This window comes from Thermobia domestica, chromosome 4 (genome assembly GCF_964235325.1).
Source record: "Thermobia domestica chromosome 4, izTheDome1.hap1.1, whole genome shotgun sequence".
Classification (NCBI taxonomy): Eukaryota; Metazoa; Arthropoda; class Insecta; order Zygentoma; family Lepismatidae; genus Thermobia; species Thermobia domestica.
In genome coordinates, this window is record NC_137457.1 from 297,657,472 (window position 1) to 297,682,467 (window position 24,996).

The window sequence follows — 24,996 nt, forward strand, 5'->3', positions numbered from 1 at the left end:
TATTCCGAAGATACTCACACCTCAAATTTGATCTCAATTCCTCCACTCGTTGCATGATGTTTATATGCACTTTCTGCGTCCTGTATTCGAACTTTGGACCTCTTTATCTCCGGCCCTGTTTCCGGTCTGCCGCTAAAACCATTTTTTTCTCAGTTTCTTTGGGTACTGCATCCGATAATAGCAAGCATTTTCAGAAATCAAACTGTCAAAAAAAGAATGGTTCCTTGTAAGGCGACAATCGGAATGTTTGTGGGTAGAGCAACAATACAAAACAATGTCGGCAACCGAGAAACAAAAATCTGACAGACGATCCAAAACCGGAGCGCTTTTTGAATAATCCTTTAGAAGCACATCGAAAATTTATGGAACAACCCTCTTGTCAATGATTTATACTTGTTTGGCTAAAATATACTATAAAATCCAAAATTAAAAAATCATTAATAATTAAAAATGGTAGTAATACTTAAAAAAAAAAAACATTAATAACCATAATTATAATTTTACTATTTATTTCAAATGAATTTATCCATATACGCCATACAAAGGAAAGCATAAGAGATGTGGATTTCTGTGTTCATTTCGAATCCATTTCCTTAAGCATTCCAAAACTATTATAGTCAGCTAAAATGACTTCACTGCTTAGATTTATCTCATGACAGCACTAATCAAACAAGTTAAACACAGGGGAAAAAAATAATATAAAATAATAGGTACAATATTTGTCTTTTTACAAAATATATATATACACACACAAATTCATGTACAAACATGTTAAAGAAAAACTGAGCACGTACTTTCATTTCAAAGGTTTATCTTTAGCCTACGTTAGATTACAGCCAACATATATGAATAATGAAACTTTTCTGCGTCCGCACGCGACATGTAAAGAAAACGGTTTCAGAAAAATACAATTAGTTTGTTTTGCATAACATGAAGCAGTTTCTGGTTTAAAGTCGATTTGCGTACTTGAATACCAATCATTGTCGCTAGGTTTTGACTCACACGTTTCATTTTTCGAAAATCTGAAGGGGAAGCACATTAGCAACATGAAGGGCATCCAAAGCGCTGTGACTTGAATGAAAAATATCCCCCGTAACTTGGTGCACCCTTAGAAAGGTATATATATGTACAATTGGAGAGACATGATGTTGAATCAAAGTTAGTGAAAAATCCAAAATAAAATTCTTCGCTTTGATATATCGATTGGTCTCATAATTAGCCTGAGGAAGTTTAGGTTAAAACCTACTACTCTCTATAATGATACTACACAATAACTTCGTATTTGCATGTTTCATCCCTAATTATTGACCAAAAACGACGATCTTTTTTCACCTCAAACTATCCGTTTCGAAGTCTGCTCATTTTCACATATTTTAATATTTATACAAAATTTTAATAAAAATGCTATTTTCAACATCGAAACCGAAGAAATATATATCTATTCATCGAATTCGGTGTATAAACAAAGCAATACCTTAAAATGTATGTAAAGGAAATCGAAAACCAAACCAAACCATTTGGCGTCACAGCCCGTTTTGTGGGCCTAGGCCTGCTCCAGCGCCATCTGATAGCGACCGGCTGAACTACGTCCAACCTAGCAGCAAGCACGTGGTCCCTAACAGGAGCTTCCTAGGCCTTGTGACCACCACGTTTTTGTTTTCACGTTGACTCCCTAGTTTGCCTGACAACGCTGGATGGACGCCGAAAATTGGGAAGCACTGGCCTGGAATCGAACTTGGGACCACGCGGACATAATACCAACGCTTTAACCACTACACTACGGTGTCTCAGTAAAGAGAATCACCAGTTGTACTTTATCTGGGTGTGTGTGTATAACTTCAAAACTAGCCTAAATGGGAGAAAACAAAAAAACCGTTAACAAATATTTCTCTCTTCCACTCTTTGATGCTACATTGTAAAATTCGTCCTTAATCCCAAAAATAAGAGAAGACAATGCTCTGTACAAGAAGGAACATATTTAAGTCATGTAATGTCCCCCATATTATTGATCCATTTTAATCCATTTTATAGAAAGTATGTAAGTCAAACCCGGCAAATATCATTGGTATTCAAGCACCGAGCACGAATTCAAACCAGAAATGGCTTCATACAGTGCATAAACACGTTACCATGCAAGAAAATGAAATGAAATCTTTAAGTTTTACGCCCACGGTTATGCCGGTGAAGATGAGAGATGAATGAAATGGTGGAACAAAGAAAGTGGAAGGAAACGGGAGAATCCCGGGAAAATCCACGAGCACGGTGTCTGTCCACCACAAAGTCCGCACGGCGCTGCCATGCAAGAGAAGCCAATTGTTGTTTTGAAACAGTTGGTTTACTAACATTTGCATGTGGACGTTAGTCACACCTATCTAGTTTTTGGAGGAGCTTTGGGACCAAATTTCCGCTCTGAACGCGCCTATTTGACACCTACACAATTATTAGAACTAAAATTTCGATTTCCTAATTACTCTTAATTCCTAATACATCAAAATGTACCTCCCACGAGTTCGAATAAAGGCAAAAGGAAGGTGTGCGTTCATTTTTCTTAACATGTCTGTACATGTTCCATTTTTCTTACAAAAATAAATAAAATTTAAAAAATACTAAAACAGACAAGTCCTATGGCATCCATCGCGAAACTAACTTTAAAAAACAGAGTAACAAAAACAAATATCTGTTAACATAAAATTATCTTTGATTTCTAAATTACCCACCATTATCTTAATATGCAAGATACAGTCTTCCTTTATTTCACGTTTGAATATCTTTAAAATACTCTCCAACCTACAAAAATAATGTATGGATTTGTACACATACTTGTGCACGATATATTTACTGAATCCATCCAGTTTGATTCAACAACAATCGCTATCATTAATATACATATATAATTCATGCAATATTAGACAGGTCTTATAGTCATGCTCAAATAAGGAATTAACCTGCGCTCAGAGTTATGGTATATTCCATTCAGTATGCAGGACAGTAGTCAGCTGTCAGTTAACCATTTATTCCAGTTCATCCAATGTTACCTGATTTTTAAAACTACAAAGCAGGATGCTTGCAGGTAACATTGCATAATTCGTATGTGTAGTGTGTAGGAAATTTTATGTCCTTATTTGAAATAATCTGGGCTTTCTAATAAACAAGTAAGTCACATAGGTACTTTTATCTTCGGGCAGTCCCGCTTTCCACCCAGAAAGCTACATTCAGATCCATAATTTCATAGTTAAGTTCATAATTTCATAGGCTAGCCTTAATTCTGACAGTTATTTACGGCAGTAAAACTGATAATGATCCATTCCTTGATTCCTATTCCTAGAAATAGATACTATTGCCCTTCAAGAACGAATAAGACACAGACTGAGAAAATAACTAATTTCACACCGTCCGACAAGTAAGTAATGAGACTGATTTCCTTGTGACGGAACAATGAATGCAATCCGTAAACCAATATGTGCGTTCGAAAGAGTAATCTCTCCTCTACAATCTGGCAACACCGCATTGTCGCACGCGAAACATGACAGGGAAATACGCCATTACCAGCAGTCATTGAGAGGCTCTCGTCACGCCAGCAGCATGGAGCAGAGTACGAATATCAAATTCTGTGTTAAATTGGATAAAAGTGTCACAGAGACTGTTGATTTAATGCGGAGAGTGTATGGTGATGTGAGGATACTAAGTAACTTCGACTTCAGAAGTTAAAGGTAAAGACAATGTTCCTGTGTTCCTACGACAGAAAGGGTATCATTCATCATGAATTTGTACCAGACAGGGAATGCCCAGTTTTATTTTAAGTATTTTGGAACGTTTCATGAAAAGAATTCGTCGTGTTCGACCTGAATACTCGGCCCCAAGTAGCTGGTTCTTTACCAATGACAAGGCACCTGGACACCGGGCAGTACTTGTTCAGGAATATTTGGCCAATAAAAGCAAGTGTATGTGCTGCAACACCCCCTTATTCTCCAGATATGTCCCCATGTGACTATTTTCTGTTCCCTAAACTGAAGTTACCATTAAACGAACGAAGACATCCAAGCAGCTATGACAACGGCATTATGGAACATACTACAAACTGAGTTGCAAAGGTCGTTTTACTTCTCGCGTGTTTGTGCCATTGGCTGTACTGACGCAGGAGGGATGTACTTTGAATAATAAACAGATGTTATTACATTATCTTTGTTTGTTTGGTCATAATAAAATCAGTCTCATTACCTAATTGCCGGACGGTGTATGTCACACCAATTCCTATGTGGCTGCGAATTCAATGCATTCTTTGTTCTTCGTATGAGTGAAAAAATGCTCGACTGGAATGTAATTCGAAACCGGGTTTCCGGCTTACCGTGCAGATATATTAATAACTACACTACTTAATCTGCTGTCTGAACGGCCACACATTGTTCCACTCTTGATCTTAAATTCGTGACATCCTCACAATTTATCAAATAATTATAAATTCAACTATCACAGATGTTCTGTAATACAGACACTGAGTTATCCAAGCCAACAAGAGTTTTGGTACAATCCATGCAGGATGAGTAGCTGAGCACAGACATCAAGAATATTTTATATATAGCTTTGTAAAATAGGTAAGTCATTTTCAGTTAACTGACATGCCATACCCTTTATACGTATTTGTGTTCTGGATACCATTCTTGAAATATGTAAATACATTCAACAAGTACAGAGAACGAGATTTCATATAAATCCATTGGTAAGTGTTAATATTTTGCTGATTGTATGCACAAGGAAGAAAAAGAGCTAAATTATTTTTCTGAACAAATACACGAAGTATATATAACTTTTGACTTTAGGTTTACATACTAAACGACATTCTGTTCTACTCATTTTAAGCTATCATTTATTCACAAACTGCTTTAACTGCTTAACCACCTTCGCAACCAAGCTTCCTCCTGGATTCTCTTAAATTATGACTAGACTGACAACAGATAAATTAATATAACAAGCTACCATTAACGGAATCCTTTTCTACCTATTTCTATGACTTTACAAATGCGATATGTAAAAATTGTCTTCTGTTTCAACACATTCTTCACATTAAATCGATAAAAACTGGTACGACACAAAAATGAAGTTTTACAATGATGTAAAGATTTCAAAATATACCATGTTTACAACAGACAACAGAAATAAATAAAGAATAAAACCTATCGAAACTCATTACAACATTAAATATTAGATATATTTTAATTATCTTTTGATATGCTTTGTTACAGTATATAGTACACTCATTTTTGAAGCGTCCATTTTATTGAAAACTCAACTAAAACAAATTGTGGTTCCTTATATGTATTACTACCTTATTATCTAAGTATAATAATCTAAAATTAAACATTTATGACATATATTTAAAATATTAGTACCAAACACGTCAAAAAAATCTCAAGGTTGGCAAATTTTCGACCAAATTACTTTCTCGACAGATTTTAAGCATATTAATCTTCGCCATTATGTAGAGTCGTGACCACAGTATAACCAAAAGATTAAAAAAAAAAAAAAAAAAAAAAAGTTTTCCATTCAAAATCCCAGCGGGAATATTTTAATATTTTGACTTGTATTAAAGATTTCAAACAGGAAAAAAGAAAGTTTGACATTGATTCCTTTTATAGATCAAACCAAGTGCCTATTATTAAGTTTAGCTAGTTACAGAACATACCATATTTCCCGGTGTATAAAACGTACTTGTTTACTCTTACAAATGGGGTGTTTTATAAAATGAAGATACAGATTGTTATATTCCAACTTATTTTTTATTTCAAGCCGAAGTGTCTCCTGAAATTACCTACAATTATACAGATGTGCAAGTATTAAGACATCTTGGTAGAAAGTGAACGAATAAACTGTCGTTAAATCGTTTTTAGGTGTGGCATCCAGGGCATTATTGAATATTTTTGCCGCCCCGGCTACTATAAACCTGCTTCCCCCTACGCCCCAGCGCCGAAGAAAATTTTGCGCACACCTGTATTTATTCGTATTCAGTTATGTGCACGCAAATGTAACACAAAAGACAAGAAAAAATGTTTTCCACTCGCAGCCACTAAGCAATAGCCTTACTTACTTCTAGCGCCAGTAGTGTCGTAAGGAGAAAAAACTGTGGCGCTGTGGTATGAACATTGTTTGCAGTTTAGATTTCTCTTAAATTTCACTCTGATGGACAACCTGGTTTTCCCACATAGCATATTTAATTAACTATGACGCCCCTAGCAAACTTCCGCCCTGGGCCCGGATTTGCGCGTAAATACGGTCCTGGTGGCATCAGAAATGCCCTTGACGGAAGTGAGGATACTTCTTGTATAAAGACGACGACGGCGATTATGAAAAATAGATGTCACTGGTGACGACGACGGGAGGAAGGGGGGAACAAGATTCAGCTAGCAGTGACACGGACTTTGCGGCTTTCTGAAAGGAAAGTACACTGTTCAAAAACGATTATGATATTTTGATATATATATATATATATAATTGTTATTCTTTTATTTTCAATTTTTTTTCCCTTAAAAAGAACTTCGTAAAACTTTGGGGAGTGTCTTTTACACTGGAAAGTTGGATATATAACAAGACGAGCTAATTGTGTTCGTCACTTCTTTATGTATGTTTTTATAACAACGGAAGAATACAAAACGATGTAATAATCAACAGTATTCGCCACATATTAAGTAAAAATTCCCAGAAGTTGTCTCATATAAAATTTTCTTTACTACTAAGAAAAAATAATTAATTTTGATTATAAATTTCTCTGTAATAAACACACCTCGATCTTTCTTTATTATTGCTCTTCAGAGTATCAGAGTAGACCGTCGAGTATTAAATCTACTTACGACGTGTATGTCAGATTTGATGAATAGATTATGTAACTTGCACTTCACTGAATTTTCACGAAATACGACTTCAAAATTCGCTTCAATATCTCGAAGATCAGGAAAGTGAAATAATATTCTAAGTGAATGAAATATTTTATTTGAGTTTAATGTTCCATGATTATGAATTAATTTAGTTTTTTTTTTTTTTTGTTTGTTTGTTTATTGTCCCTTTCAGCAGCGAGGCTATATAAGACGTGGACCGACAGCTTAAAGTGGGATCCGAACCACATGTGCTCACTCCGAAAACACACGATTAGAACCGAGGCTAAGGGGGACGGTGATGATGAGAAAGATGATATTGGCGAAATGGCGAAAGTGAGAATACCAGGGAAACCATCGCTCACGCTGTTTATTTACCACCAAGCACACTTCGCAGGAACTGGGATCGAATCTAAGACCCCATGCGCTAGAGTTGAGCCCTCTACTACTAAGTTATCGGTCCCTAAATACTAGATAAATGTCACTTCAACCTAGTGAGCAATTCGCGTTATTCATCACACTTAAGCAACAATTGAGAACAAATGTTTTCATTGAAAGATTTAATCTTCTCTGTTCGTGTGATGTATGTGGAACGAGATTCACGATCAGCCTCGTATTTATATACGGGCCACAGGGATTCGAGCCCAGGGCACCACATTAGAAATCGACATTGAAGTATAGTATACAGAAAAGAACGAGACTATACACAGAAGGAAAGTTTACGGTAGATCTATACTTAAAAAGCAACACAACCGGGTTTTCTCGTTACGTTGCTACTGGCGCTAGAAGGAGATATGGCTATTGCTTATTGGCTGTCAGGGTAATCTGCGCATTTGGTTCTGTGCGCGTTGCCCCATTGTTAGTGGCTCAATGTAGGCGGTCGCGCCCGTATGTTTAGGTTTATACTGAATACATACGAATAAGGGGAAAGGGGCGCAAAATTTTCTTGGGTCCAGGGGCTTCAAATACCTAAATGCAGGCCTGTTCAAGATGGATATTTTTATTTCTTGAATTGAATATTAAAGTTGGGGAAAGCTTTACAATGTAGGAAAAATACATTGAAAAATCCCGACCCTTCCTTCTTTTACTGCTAGATTCACTACTTTTGTGACCCCACCTCATACGGGTGAGTACTATGAAGTTACTGAAGTCACAACAAGAACAGTAAAATAAGATATAATGATTCATTTTAGTAGTTTTTGGAAAAAATACGAAAATATGGTCAAGCAATTTCGTAACTTTTCTTACCATGTATACGTGCCCTATAACTAATTTCTGCATTATTATATGTACAGTCAAGTTAAAAAAAAAAAATCTAGCCATACTGGTTTTGATCTTTACTCTCAACCAAAATAGAGTATTCTGCTATTTGTGCTTTCAATGAACTTTCGGTGTTGATCCAGCTGCGTAAGACAACAGAGTTGAATAAAAATAAACAATAACAAATACTAATTAAATGAAGTCACAACAGCAACGGAAGTTGTACTCACCGACATCACACAACTCAATGTACGCTATCTGTCAGCGAGATTCATCTTTGTCTGAAAACACCAAAGATCATAATTTATAATTAAGATCTTAAATAGCCGAATACGACTCTGCGTCTGATGAGTTACTGCATTTGTTCTGTAGAGTTACTGCTATTGTTTACGTGGTGTTGAAATTTTTAAGTTTTACGTCCCACAATATGCTGGCTTGGAATGAAGAAAGTGAGAAGAAACGGAAGAACCCCGAGAAAATCCACGCACACGGTGTTTGTCCACCACAAAGCTCACCTAACGCAAGATGGAATGGACTCCATGCACCAGAGGTGAACGCTCTACCACTGAGCCACCGTGTTTACGTGGTGGTTAAAGGGTTGTAGGGAGGGGAGACAAGAGTAGTTTCTTGCATTACTTTATAGGGCTGCCAGCATATAAGAGCAGTAAAAATCAGCCTACAAAGTCACTTCTTTGTTTTGTTATTATATACAAATGTTGAAATGAGTGCTGACGTTCGAAAAGGAAAATGGAAAAATTGCAACACAAAGTAATTCTGGTCTATATTGTAAAAACTTTTTAAAAATATTCTTTAACGATTAAAGTTATCTTTTCATATACGAATTAATTTAGCAATCATCTGGGTGCTTTAGTGTTTGCTCCCACGTTAAACTTAGTGTACATAGTATACAAAGTAAAAGAGAAAACGTATGTACACTATCATAGGTAGTCTGCCATTAGCAGGTCACTTGCTGCTGAGAAGCTTCCATGCTCCACAGTCTTATATTAACCACTCCGTTTTCACGTACGATTTCTCTGTTTTGATATTGTCCATTAATTGTAGTTTCCTTCACCCTGTCCCTCTCTTTCCTGCCACCATACAATTTAGCACGACCCGCATGATACAGTTCCTTCTTAGCCAATGACCCAATCAATTTCTCTTTTTCTTAATAATACCTAAAATTGTTCTTTTCTCCTTTACCATTTCTAAAACTTTTTCAATCGTTTTCCGCTCGACCAAGCCAATTCTCGCCATTCTTCTCCACTCTCACATTTCGAAAGCTTCCAGTTGCTTTTCTTCATTTTTGCGTAATGTTCATGTTTCTGACCCATACAGTGCAATACTCCACACGAAGAACTATACCCAGATCAAAATTAGAAAATTATGCATTAATGTTAGAATCTACACTACATTCGGATCAAACTTGATAGTTCAAACCCATGTGGAAATCTGTGTTGAGAAGGGAAGCTACGTCATGAGGTTATTAAGATTGCCGAGAGAAGGGCCAATCACAAACGTCGTTGTGGCAGTTACAAGTGGAGAGTTTCTGCAGAGAGACAACATTACAATGGGGCAGCCTTGTAATACTATGGTCAAAAGTGTTTGTCAATGAAGTGAAGGAACTACAGCACATTGTGTCAGCAGAATACCCACGGCATGACAACAGAACAACACATGCTCCTCTGAATGTCATTTCTTCTTCTTCTTCTTTTTTTTATCCAAGTACAGACTGCTCTCACACAAATTGGACAAGTTTCAACTTATTCTTATTGAAAAACCTGTGCACATGCACGAGATTTCACGTAAAAGCGGTACCGCTGCAATATGCCTGACGTCTGTTCTAACCCAACGAAATTTGTTCGCAATTTTGGCTCTGCACAAACATATCAAACACGTTATAACTTTATTTCGTAAGTGGATAAGAATCTAAAGCTTCCGAGAAAAAAAAAATTAAGTGGTCATTTTTATTTTAACTCGACTGTACGTAATCAAAGTTACACTATTTTAAACAGAACAATATGATATAAAGAGCACTAGTGCTGCCATGCAGAATAAGGAACAGTCTACCTTTAAAGTTAACAAGATTTTTTTTTTTTCCAAAATACTACAGTCACTTTCTGTCTCGAAATTCTAAAGTATCTACCATCCTAAAAAAAGACATCATTGATTTTACGATATAATTTGCTCTGAAAGTTTACCACTATAAATATTTCTTCCGTCACAAAAATTCTGAAATAAGACTACTGACAACATTCTGAAAGGTAGTTACACGATCCTAAACAATATTCTGTTGGACTAAAATTCCACTCGTCTAATTTCCTCAAAAAAAGTTTCGAGAAATATTACATCTCCCTCATTTATATATTAGTAATTTCTTAAAATATACTAGATATCACTATGACTAGAATTGTTTTATGTAAATTTCTTTTATGCATCTTGTAGCAATGGCATTATCATCATTGACTTTCAAGAAGGCTTCTGCTCCAGGAATTTCCATTATAATGAAGGAATTTAAACACCTATACTCATTCATTCTCTCTGTTGTTAGGTCACGTTATTATATCACATCAAAGTCAGTCATTCTACGGACAATTACGCAATATAAAGGATCAGGAATACTTGCATTAATAATAATTAAAACTGCTTCCCTTCCCTCAAGTTGAGGGCTGAATTTTGATTTCAACAGCACTGGAAGTGTCACTGTTCATTTCAGCGACCCCGAAAACTATGGATTCGACACTAATAATGGTCATTTTCGATCATTTTTAAATATCTCCCGTCCTCCCCCTCCCCTAAGTTGGAGCCTCAAAGTGAAATGAAAACAAAAAACATCCCAAGCCCGAACCTCATCTATGTGGTAAATGTAATCGAGATCGGTTGCGTGGTTCAACAGTTATTAAGTTTGATTTATTTTATGTCTCCCCCTCCCCCTTCCCAATGTTGCACTGTTAAACTGAAATGATAACCATCCCAGGTCCGAACCTCATCTATGGTGAAATTTTGATCGAGATCGGTCGCATGGGTCAAGATGTATGAAGTCACATAGTGACTTTCATTTTTATATACATAGATATATATATATTTTGGCCTATTTCAAGTATTTTCCGTGGGTAATCTTCGTTGGGGCTTAGGCTTAAAACTTTCTTCTATGCAGGTATTACTATATATATATATATTTGTAACAATAATAAGTATAGGAACATTTTTTTTCTAAACATAGTATAACTTTGTTTGGAATTTAGTTCCAAACTCTTCGACGTTGACCGTCTTTCAACACGATGTAGTTTAATAAATCTAAACGTAGATGATTACAGGACTACAGTCCACAAATATAGAATTAGGTTTGATTTAGGTATTAGCGCAAAACCAAAATTATACTAAACTAAGAAAATTTGTTTATATCTAGTGGTGGGCACAAAAACCGTTTTTCGGTTTTCAGAAAACCGAAACCGGTTTTTGAAAAATCAAAAAACTGTTATCGGTTTTCTTCAAAACCGGTTCCGTTTTTTTTTTTTTCAAAATTTGTTCTATTTCTGACCAGAATAGTGTCGTTGCTCTCCGGAAACCGAATCCGTTTCCACATAAATAGTTTTACGTGTTTTCCAAAAGTTTTCACCGAAGGTTTTTGGAAAGCCGAAATGTCGGTTTTCGGGTTTCGGTTCTGTAGAAACCGGTTTCCGGTTTTATAAAAACCGGTTTTGCCCATCCCTATTATATACACATCACTGTTACAAAAATCTATGTGAAGACTTGCAGAAAAGGTATAGTATGAGTATCCGAGGGAAGTACTTGAAATATAGGCTATAAAAAATTAAAATAAATTAAAACAAGAAAAAGGAACACTATTCAAGTTAGTTTTAATTATTATTAAAATGTGTTCCATACGCTCAATAACCAAATACTTCCATTATTCTTCGCACAACAGACCACAACTCATAAGGGAAGGAATGTGAGTAGATCTGATAACAAGTGCAAATTTTCGTGTAGTTGAATGGCTCGTGCATGTGGTCATGGGTTCGCTCTGTGCGCTTTTCAAATATTTTCTTTCATTCAATGTTTGAAGCACTTTATTTGATACCTTAAGCACAAACTTCCAATTCAACCATATCAATAATGAACGAATAAAATATTTAATCACGAAAGAGCACTAATAATTTAGTGATTAATGGACTCAATCTGCTTTTGGGGCAGAGTTTCAACAACCACCTATAGATATGACCGAATAATTGTGAACATTCTTGCTGCTATCTTGAAAAGTGTCGACATCTATTAGTAAACTTTTAGACCACTCGCTTTAATACGAAAGGAATCATGTAATACCGGTAATCCCAGATCCTACGAACCACATGAAGTTAAAACTTTCAGGCTGAAGTAGACGGATAATAAATGCAAGTATATGATAATGGATCAATGGTGAAAGATGAAGTAGGGCGGAAATGAAAATGTCGGGAAAACCTATGAACATGATAATTATAATGTGGAAATGAAAGTGCCGGTTTTCCTGTTAGCACTAGCTCGATGAAAGATTTCTTCACCATGTCATTTGTTTAGCAGCCCAACTTCATTATCTGTACCGATAAAAGAGTGAATAATACCCCGGAACTGTATGAAAATTGAGGCTTCAGGTAAGCGAGACTGATCTTTATAACATCAACATGATATTATCCATCATGGTCTAAGGTTGAATCAGACAAACTGTTTTACTACTGAGCCCTACTTTTTCTGAAGTAATAGCTACAATCGCTCGCTATACATATTACAGGGCTCATAGTGGTCTGGTCTCTTGTAAATAGTTGAAAAGTGACCAAACGCACACGAAAAAGTGACCAAAATCTCATCATGCCCCTTTTTTTTCCTTTGTCAATTTCTCCATCACCTCTCTCTTGTTTGTTGTTTTGTTTCATCTTTTCTTCTTCTTTTTGAGCTTCCTCCTTTTTTAGGTTTTCTAAGTATGCTTTGTAGTTACGGTAAGCAGACTTAGCAGATGTAAGAAGCTTCTGAGTAAGTGGAACCAGTTCTGGCCTATTTCAGAATTTCTTCATCCCAGACATTATATTTAACTTAGCATTGAGAATTCTCAAAGCCATGAAATATTCAAATTCATCACCTACTCTTAAAAAGAACATACCAGAAGCATAACACAAGAGGAACCACACAAACACACACACACACACACGGAGCGGAGCGTTAACTATTACGAGAAAAAACTAGAAGACTATTATGATAGAAGAATAGACACAATAGGGCTTAAGCATCCACCAACCATCCACTGTGCTTTAGAAATAATAAAAGCTGAAGTGAGAATAAAGCTGACTGTTTCACATGTGGCAGCAAGTACTGAAGCTTTCAGAAGAGTAATGAGTAACAAGTTTCTGCCTTTTTCCATTTATTTTTATATTTTTCTTAGGAAACTGCCAATGCAAAACATAAATCACACGAAAAAGTCACTTTACCTCCCAAAAAAGTAACTTTTAGTGACAAATTTGAAAAAAAAAGTAACTTTTAGTTAAAAAAGTGACTCACTATGAGCCCTGATATTATAAGATATCCAAAGTTCAATCATGAATTTAGTAAATTTCTTGCTTAAGGAAATAAACAATAGTTGTTGTTTAAGGAAATATAAGAGGTAACGTAGACATCACGCCAAAAGTATAGGAAGCATTCCTGCAAGATAATACCTATAGTGCGTCCAGTAAGAGAACGTCTCTGACAGCTCGCAGTGACATAGCCACTACTCGCGTGTCAAGGTTTTTTTCGGTGCAACTGTAGTGGCAATTTAATTAATGGTATAAGACAAAGTGATCGTGGTTGGTAACACTGGTATCAAAGTAGGGGATGCAGTGTCCCAACGTATGTGGTAAGAAACGTCAGAGGCCATCTCTGGTTGGCCGTGCTATAGGTACATCATAAGTAGAGGCACAAGTTTTTCGCACTAAGAATTTAAAAATTTCGCGTTTTGCTTTTCATATTTCGCGTTTCGTTGCATTTTCCAAATAAAGTTTCGCATTTTGTAGCTCTTGTGGAAAACATAGTCCCTGACATTTTTATAATTTTCCCTTTTGTTCATAGATCACTACAGAAATAAACCATTAATTACCTAAAAACAAAATACACTGAATATTTCACTTGACATTGTAAATTTCACTCATAGATAATTATATATATATATATATATATATATATATATATATATATTTTCAAACCAAACTGAAGGAAAATCAGTAACTAAACTTACTATGAGTAGGAAAGTTTTGCTGTCTTCTGAAAACACATACACACAAGTTACATTTAAGCATTAAACATAAGCATGGTACATGTTTCCACATTTTCGTCCTTCACTGTTGTACCTTTGTCACTTATCACCAGTCTATACTTGGAAAAAACCTCTAATTGTCATTGCTTGTTGGAAGCCATACATATGTACGTGCATTTACAACAAACTTCAAACCCCACCACTCCGGAACTCCCCATCCAGCTGCGATGGTGATAGCTAACGCGTAAGATGTTCTCTATAGCCGTGTCCAAATCACCCAAAAAGCACCGTTCATACCACGTTCTACCGTTCCGTCAGCGGAAAACTAGTGTTTTTAAATTAATGAAAACGTATTTTTAAAATTTCGTGTTATTTCGCGTATTGTTAAAATTTCGCGCAAAACTGCCAATTTCGCTTTTTATCGCAACGGAACCAATGAAAATACGCATGGAATATGAAATGTCAAGAAACTGAAAATTACTTAATTCTGACGCATTTCGTTTTATCGCGCATTGTGAAAAACTCGTGCCTCTAATCATAAGGAGGACATCATAAGAAAACACACCTTAACAACGTCTGAGCTAAGCTCTACGCTGCAGCTAGGAAGTTCATAGATCCAAGGAAACAAGGGATCTTGGAGAATGCGAAGCGTTAGCTCAGGAGTCGAAAGTTAGAAGAGAAAGTCGCATGTTGGCACAGCTAGAGGTTCATCACAACAGATATATCTAGTGAGTACTACACTACATTTACAATATTGGGATGGATATAATGGTAAAGATCATGTGCCACTACTATTAAATATATCCTGTAACACAGCCTGATAGACAAAGTTATTCGAGTTCTATCAGCCTATGATATGACGTTATACGCACCTGAAGTAAGTCTAGAACAATCATTACATTTCTGATGCCTAGAAAACTGTCTGATGTAACTATTAAGTTGTCACATTTTAGCTGTGTTATAGATTTCTGACAAGCTACACTCCTCTGGCCCCAATGTTTAAATGTTCTTTGGCTTTAAGCCAATTCGAACAGTAATTTGTAATATTTTATCTTATAAGTCACAATGATAATTATCTGGCCGAGTGATTCTGTGCGGGATATACTTTAAAAAAAGGAAATCTTTTAATTTTATGTCCCACGCTTATGCTGGCTAGGCTAAGGGAGACGGTGATGATGAGAAATGAATGAAAGAGTGGAATGAAGAAAGTGAGAGGAAACGGGAGGACCCCGAGGAAACCCACGCATACGGTGGTTGTCCATCATAAAGCTCACTTGGTGCAAGCTGGGATCGAATCAAGGACCCCATGCACCAGAGGTGAACGCTCTACCACGGAGCCACCGCGGCCCCGGCTATACTTTAATGGTGGTTGAAGCAAAATTCGCACTTGGAGCAAGGGTACGCTTTATCCCTGTAGTAAATGTCCTACTACTCGGGGTTAAATGTACGAACTGTACGAAACGGTCACTTCACTTCATATCATAGGACAGTCGTCTTATTTTTCTCGGACAGTTTATGAATTCCCGCTGTATCTTTTTCAACTGTGCTATTAACTGAAAATTTAACGGCGGTCCTCACATTTGGTTCCAAATACGAAGTTACATTTGTATCAACTGTCCTGTAATTCACAATTCTAATCCTTTATACTGCGCATGTACCATTCTAAGTATCACAATATGAATTTTATGTATTTCCACGCACTCCGATGTATACAAATAAAGCACATTCTCACACACACACATATATATGTCAATACCAGTATATATATTTTTTCTTTTTCTTCCACAGCCACAAACGTTTCAAATATAGTCATAAAGATTTTACAGATATAATTTTCACACGCACACCTGTACATACATAACACACATACTATTCAACAGGTACTCCGCATGAGCAATCCACTATGGACTATTGCACTAGGACATGATATGACTTGGAAACAATCTACACACTAGAATAAAATAAATCTAGTTAGCCACTTAATCAGGGAACTGACAAAGATCAGCACAATTTTCTTACTTAACTAATAACCTTGAAGGTATTTAAATATATATAATATTTATAGGGTGTATCAGAAAGCCTATTCCTAACTACTAGAACTTCTGGCGAAAGGGACAGATTACAGCTTGTCTTAATTAGAATCTGAGCCCAAAGCGTTATTTCTGAACCCCACGTTATGACAGGATTCGACAGTTATATTATTTCACAAAATTCCAGATACGTTACATATATAACGTCTTTTTGCATTGGAAGCATTAACAATGGAAACTGGGAAGGGACTCTCGGAAGAAATAGCAGAAAGTTACATTTAAAAAGATCCCATCACGGCATTTTCTTGAGTGAAAAATAGGAAAAACATCCAAAGACAGAAACCGGAATTCCAGGTGTTAACGCACGCCAGTTCCAAAAATTGAATATTAATATTACAGTTATATTAGCTGTGAAGCTATTTTCTCCGCCGTATCCATTCGTTCAATCTATATGATAAATGATCCAAAACATTACACTGTCAACTTCATACGAGGGAAAATTAGAAACTAAGGTAACAAGGTCAATATTTCTGGAGTTTCGTCTGTTATAGAGGAATGAGAAGTGTGCGGTAATTTTAATACATTGCGTTGGCAACTGTGCAGAATTTCAGCCACCCATCACCTACGACGAGTACTTATAATGAAATGAAATCTTTGAGTTTTATGTCCCGCGATAATGCCTGTTAGGCTAAAGGAGACGGTGATGATGAGTAATGAGTGAAATGGTGGAATGAAGAAAGTGGGAGGAAACGGGAAAACCCCGAGAAAACCCACGCCCACGGTGTTTGTCCCCAACAAAGTTTACTTGGCGAGGGCTGGGATCGAACCCGGGACCCCCGGCAACAGAGGTGAATGCTCTACCACTGAGCCACCGCGGCCTCAGGCGAATACTTACGTATGGTATGTCTAATCTTTAATGTCACATGTTATTTTTTGTCTTACATCCCCCCTCTATCTATAGTCGCTCGGGGAAACTTATTTTCGGACTCCCCCTCGTACAATAAAACAAGGCATTCACACCAGGCAAATGCCAGGATGGTACCTAACACATAGGTCCCAGGCTTCTTCCTTCCTTTCCTGTCCTCAAATAGTGTGATCTCCGAGGGACGTCATCCCTCATATGTTGAATTCATTTTGAGTTTAACGTCCCTTTCAGCAGCGAAGCTATATGAGATGGGACCTACTGATTAATGTAGAACCCGAACCACATGAAATTCCGCCGGGCACGCAAAAGGCGCGTACGTTAACCGCTTAGTCACGAAGGAGCCCATCCTTCACACGTGACGGGCTAACGTAGACGAAAGCCCAGAAATCTAATTCCTAAATCCTGAAAGGTGTCATTACTGGTAGTACGGAGGGAAATGGTAAAGAGAATGGAAAAGACAATTCACAACGATCTTCGTAGTACTTTTGAAGGAGACATTACAAAATTATTTAAGATTAAATTTAAATTAGCTACTTCTTAATAGATGGAAGGAAACAACACAGGAGGAACTAATGAATGCCACTCCTAATAGTTAGCAACGAAACGATCAAATTGTTTTAGAAAAGATTTGAAGAGTATCATTATTAGTATTTTAAAAGAAAACCGCATTATTTAAGAAGGAATTTAAGACTTATTTATACTTTGGTATGCGTCCACTACTACTAGTACAGAATAAAAATCAAACATCTCTTTAACGAGAACACAAAGATGATGCAACCTACATTACAACTAGGAACAAATAACCTTCCTGAGGTTATCCACCAGTCCTTATTATAGGGAAGACTCCTAACATTTCCAGATATAGCGCATAAACGACGAAATTAGAAATCATACGGAGAAAATGAGTAATCCAAAAACCTTAGAAAAAATGTCAAAAATAAAATACTCTTGTCTAGATTGGTTTACCCACAATGTTTTTGTGATTCTGCGGAGATGAATCTTCGGACTTCTTACATTATACATTTACTTAGGAATAAAACAACGCTTCTACTACCGACATGAATTTCTACACATAACTTGCTTCACTCTGGAAACAGACCCTAATAGTTTAAAATAGGTACTGATACACCCTCTGCAGTCTATGACAATTACATCGTCCCTCGTAAAGATATGAAAAAGGGATTTTTACGATTAACCAACTATAAGAATTAAAGTGGAATCATGTGAGTATGAAAGATAAAGAAGAAAAGAAAGCAGCAATCTGAACGATACAGGTTGCTCATAGTTTCTTTCCGAACAAGATCATCTTTGGATATTCAACAACAACATCCAATCAATACTTCTAAAATAGATGTAAATTTAATTTTCTTGTTTGCTCTCAAAAAAATTACTTACATGACTATCTATATTGATAAATACCTTTTTTTTTTATTTGTTATTCTTTTTAAAATTTATATCCGTTCAGCTTGTACAACGACTCGTTCCTCTCTCCAGTTGTCCCCGGAGCTCCAACAACTTCTCTTGCACGCGAATACCAACACTGTTCCAAATTCTAAATGAGTTCCCTCCACGCCTGTCAATTTCAACTTGGCGACTAACGATGGCAAAATCTGCATTTCAAACACGACGTCTCCTCCACAATGATGGCACCTCGTTGGCAGTTCGCGAAGCGGATACAATAACAACGGTGACGTACCATCTCGGCAGTACCTAGTAGAAAAACAAAAATCTCTTATTTCAGTGCGAGTAGTTGAAAAGAATTGTAACAGAAAAGGGTTAAATATTAATATGGAACTGAGCTATTGTTTACTAATAAAAAAAAAAGAAAACAAAGAACATTCTTACCAAACGTCACAATAGAGACATGTCGTACCGCTTAAAAGTTGTCAATCCCAGCTTTGAGTATTTACTGTGGACCTATTCCTTCGGTACGAGAACTTTGTCGTCGTGTGTCAGAGGAGCTCCTGTCTAAAGAATAACACTGTGCAATACTATATACTATGCAAGAATACCATACAATTAAAGGATAACACTATTTATACTAGGCAATATCTATTAAAATTCTTTGTATGTGTCCATTAAAGAAGTGATCACAAAAGGAAAAGTAAAACGTGCATATTATTTTATACAGCCAACAGATAGTACATATATTATTTTATTTTTCGACATATCTCCATATGGGTTGAGGCACTTGCATCGTGGGAGGAGTTTGAAGATTCCCTCTGATAAAAATCCTGTCCTTGCATGTTCAGGCACGTTGGCACTCAGGAAGAGTGGGCGCTCTTTATTTTCTCTGCTGAACCTATTGCTTTTAGTATATTCGTCCAGTCTTATTGGAAGTTTCTGTGGTTACTTTCAAACCTAGCAAGGTGCCTCTTGCATCTCCTGTATTTCAGTCTTAGATTTAGTGATTGGTTATACAAATATAAATTAACAGACGGCTGTGATACCAGATCAATCTCCTGTGTGAAATAATAATAATAATACTTAGGAAATACACATAATCGATAATAAAATATTTGTACATTTTTTCACGTAAACGAATTAACTTTAGCGATTTTTTTATTCTCATGTGTGATTATATTGGAACAATATGTTACCGAGAAGGAAAGCAATGAAAAATGTGGATGCACTAAAAAGGACAGGGTTCATTGTTTTTCCCCATGAGTTGTTTTTCCGTGTTTTTCTTGTTAGTTCCTATTTAAAATGCACGCGTGTTCTCGTAAGGGTAGTGACCTCTGAGCTCGAGAATCTACAATTTCAGGCAACAAGCATGTCATATAAAATGACTCTAGTTTCGGAATTATCGATGACATAAACTTTCGATCTCGGTAGATGGACAAAACTTCCAAGTCATTTTCTATGAGTACTATATAGTCACAGCGATTCACATTCGCACATTGAAGCTGTGTTTGTACTTGGTGGTAATATGGATGGGACGAAGGAAGGATAAAATTGTTGTCACTTGTAAGCTTCAATGGAAACCCTTTGATCGATTTACAGGCTTCAGCACTTGATTGGCAACAACGACCTTTAAAAGGACATTTTACCTCAATAATATAATCTTCCTTTCCCTCTTGGCGAACTATGCCATCAGGAGATACTGCAAGAAAGGGGTGATCAATATCTATAAATAAGCCACAAGGATTCACTTTTAACCCATATTTGTCTTCATACTTCTCGGCTGCACTTTTTCATGTTCTTTTCCCCAGTTGATTGCAAGATTTGAATAACCAGGAGAGTATAGTAATGATTTTACCAATGGGGCTGATGGCGTTGAAGATTTCCACTTGAGCGGGATTTCTTCAATGGAAGAATCGAGTATGTCGCTTTCCACTTTCTTCTTGATATTTTTTCTTCCTCAGAATTCATCTTCCAACATCAAATAAAATAAACTATCAATTAAAAATCAACTAAACTATCTACTGCACGAAAATCCAGTTGCTCTATACAGCTTTTCTTCTAAGTGAAGAATGAGTAAAATTTTTAACAAACAATAGCCAGACTCCAGTGAACTGGAGGGAATGTCGGTGATTGGCTGCATGGTACAAAGAGGCTCAGTCTTTTGAAGTCCTTTTGTCTCACTGAGTTTGAAGGGAGCTTCGCTATTTTCCTACTTGTTGGAGCCGAAAGCTGATAGGAAGTTTGGATGAAAATTTGGGCTTCGGATAAGTCTAAGCTGAACAGCTTATAAAAAAATGCAAACAATATAAAAGTATAAAAAAATAAATGTATACAATATATATTGACGGTATCGTTCATTATTGTTTGATCTAAATCTAAAGTTGAATGGTAATAGGTTTTATTTTGTACTATTTTGAGCACTATTCGTTGTTAAAAACCTGCAATTTATTGTAAATTGAAATATAATAAATAAAATGAATAAAATAAAGTAAATAAATGCAATAAAATATAACGAATAAATAAAATGTAAATAGTTTGTCTAGCAAGATACGTTACTATAGAAGTAATTTTTCTTTTACCACTTTAAAAGTTCACTAATAAATACCTCATATATAGATAGACTGGGCAAGTTACAAGGTTATTAGCATGCTATTATTTCGAATCAAGAAAGTTATATCTATTCATGTTTCGAAAAAAAGTTATAATAATAATAAAGTGATATTCGCTTTGGTATACATTAAAATTATCTTTATTCAATAGAGACAGTTCGCTTTTAATTGCTTACAACTGTCTATCCATGAACGGGGAAAAAGCTAATGTAAAAGAAGAATGGATTTGTTCTCATTGTTTTTATTTCTTTTCTTTCTGCTTTCAGGAAAGAAAACGTACTCTAATGCCTCCTCACTGAAATGCCATAAATATGTCATTCTTGAAAAGGGTTTCCTCACAGCTGTGGACAATGTTCAACCTCAAAGCAACCCTCCGGAACCTGCTAGAAAGAGAACCGAGTGTCGTCAATGCGTTGTTGCGAATCTTCACATGAAAAAAAAAAAAAAGGGGGGAAATGAATAATGGAGGCTTTTAGTAAAATTATAAGCTCATATAAGGAATCCTTTATTATTGACCTGACTCCATGCAAATTTTTGTAGGGATTTGTTCATTGCTTACTGAGAAAAATTCGAAAAAAGTTCCAATGTTATTAGATAAGGGAAAACTCGACTTAACAAAAAGATAGCAACAGCCTTAAGAACAGAATGTTACATTTTCTTCTTATTACTCATAAACAATTTCTTATCAAATACTAGCAGCGTTCACCCCGCTTCGCTGCGGTCACCCCGGAACGCAATAAACTTTGTTACTTAGATAATTTTTACTTTTTCGCTTTCAAATTGCAGTAGATGTTAACATTATAGCGCCTGTAATTTATGTTAACCCGCCGAGTCACACGGTCATGCGGGTTGCATATAAATACGTTTATTTTTACCTATGATGAACTAATAACAAAGGATTTGTACGTATGGACACCTGAATGGTCAATTATCTCAAGACACTGGTAATTAAAAATTAAAGTGATATGATAAAAACCATCTAGGGTCCAAATCCTAACAACCCCCCAAAAATGAAAGAAATTGGTTCAGCCGTATTAGCGTGATGAGCGGACAAAGGATTTTGTACGTTCTCTTTTATATATATAGATTGTGTTCTTATTTGCAGATGAGAAGACGACTAGCTAGAAAGGCTTGTTTACTGAAAATTACTTTGAATGGTCAAAATAATCGTCCATTTATTTTGAAACTGTATTTCCTAAAGGGAAGAGGGACAACTTACACAAACTATGCATATAAGCACGAGAACTAGTTGTCACAGAGCAGTTTGGAATTAGTATTCGAATATCTCAAATGTAATTTCCGAGCGTTCAGATTGTACATAACTTTTATTGAGTTCTTCCTTACAACCCGGAACGCCTCACATACAAATTAAATATACGAGCCACCTCACAAAATATTCTCGCTCCCATTTCTTAATAATAAATTTTAAAAAAAAAATCGTAGATCACGCTACACTGCAGTTATCACTGAAATACATGGGCTGTAAATAAAGTCGTGGGTAGGAACTCAGTACAGGCATGTTGCTAAATATACATATAGAATCATATCACAGTCCTTCGATATCACCTCTTAAGTTCCCTTGTACTGTTCCCCAGTTCCGTGGCAGTTGTCGTATGGAGTTGGCAAGGTTGTTTCTGGTGATCTCGGTGGTGTGTAAGACGAATGGAATTCTGGGAACTCACGCCTCGAAGGAGTTCACTCCATCGTACACACAAGCCAGTACAGTCTCGCGTATATGAAGATATTCCAAAACTTTCCAATTTCAGTTCCTATATTGGGTCACTTTCTACGGAACGTGACAAATAGATTATGCAAAACGCAAGGTAGCGTGATTTTTAGGAAGTTTGAATGTTTGCAAAGCACAACTCGATGCACATGAGACTCGAGGAATCGTCGGCAATTCGCTGCCCTCTTGATTGTATATCACAACCACTAATCACATTCACCCTACTTTCTACTGATTATTATTATTATTATTATTATTATACATAATTGTCCTTAGTACCGCAGTTCGTTCGGTTAATCCTTTAATTCAAGCTTGTACGCCTGTGTCCAGATTTCATCAATCGCGACAATACGACGCAGAAATTAATCTTCTTAGGTGTGGTGCAACCTCCGAACCAGTGCAACTTCCGAACTTCTGTAAGGTAATGGGGAATTTGAGTACAGATTGGTTGAGCTCATGCAATTAAAAGCGATCACATGATGACCGATTTGTACGTTACTTTATTATTATGCTTGAAATAATCAATTTTGGCGTACCCGCTAGAACAACACGGTCTAGTGATCTCTTTTACACTCGAGCTGCGAGAGTTAATATTGTCCAAAGGTCCCTTCTAAACCGAATTGTTAGCACGTATAATAAGTTACCAGAAACTGTAGACGTTTTTTCAAATGAGCATACCTTCAGATCATCTATAAATAAACTATCTTTGTAATGTTGCAATTGTACTGTACCATCTTGATTTCAAATTGTTATTCTATTGTTATGTTACATAATTGTTAAAATGTTTCAGTGTAAATTGGCCTAGTGCTGTATCTGAAACCTATTATAAATAAATAAAATAAAATAAACAAATAAGAGATAAAATAAAAATTATAAATAAATAAAATAAATAAATAAATAAATAATATATGAGACGTGGACTTACAGATTAACGTGGGATCCGAACCACATGAGCTCCCGTCAGAAATCGAACCCGAATCTCCACGCCAAAAGCGAGTACGCTATCCACATAGCAAAGAAGGAGCTTATAAGTTTCACACGAGTAAATACTGATGCATGATGTTTCATTTACAAAATAATATTGTAGGTTTACGGAAAGCAGTACTCACGTACATCTATGTATCAACATTTATATTTTAAAAATGTTACCTCGCAACTTCCTTCTTCTTGCTACCTTTTCATGTTCTCAGGAGCTGTAATGGTTAATCAGAAAATCTCATAACTAAAACGTACACTACATTAGGATAACAGATATCACCACAAAATGGAATTAAAAGTTAGAATTTGTTTACGTGAGTGGTGCATGACGGCGTTTGAAAAAGCTGCAATATTTCGTTGACTTTATTCCTATCACATTTCACTAACATGCTATTACTTTGAGATTGTCTCTTGAACTGCTATTTATTCTATATTTTTCTTCTGGTCTGCAGGAGAAACATACTTTTAGCACTTGCCAAAACTATATTAATAGTACGTCTGTCCGTTTCTGAAATGACGTAACTTAACTACAGGAATACACTGAATAAATGGTGGCTGCCATACTTGTTTAAATACTGGAACCACTTTAACATAAATGGCAGCCTGTCTATATTCAGTGTATATTGTTCTATAGTTACGTTACCTCATTTCAGAAACGAACAGCCTTACAAATTACTGTATTTACGCGATTCCAAGACGCATTTTTTGTCTCCCCCCCCCCCCTCCAAAATCAAGGTACGCCTTAAGATTTAAGTTATGCAAATTTCGACCAGATTAGATGGAGTTTTGTCAAAAATTGCTAATCCCGTTAGTCACGATTCTGTAAAGAATGTGTATTTTGTGTTTACGAACAGAATGCGGAACTAAAATCCCACATTTTACACGAAATAAAAACCCCTTAAAATTAGCCCGCAAACCAGTGGCAAATGAAAGAGATGAATCATTCTC

At 36.1% G+C, this 24,996-nt stretch overlaps 1 protein-coding gene across 1 annotated transcript in view; it reads right to left on the reverse strand.

Annotated features, from left to right (window-relative positions):
- Positions 1-492: 492 nt before the first annotated feature.
- Positions 493-24,996, reverse strand: part of trus (programmed cell death 2 like trus) — a 45,726-nt gene continuing 21,222 nt past the window's right edge. Inside the window, exon 4 of the mRNA XM_081756308.1 lies at positions 493-19,041. Coding sequence (XP_081612434.1) covers positions 18,783-19,041 — 259 coding nt within the window. The 3' untranslated portion in view covers positions 493-18,782. The remainder of the gene's footprint in view (positions 19,042-24,996) is intronic.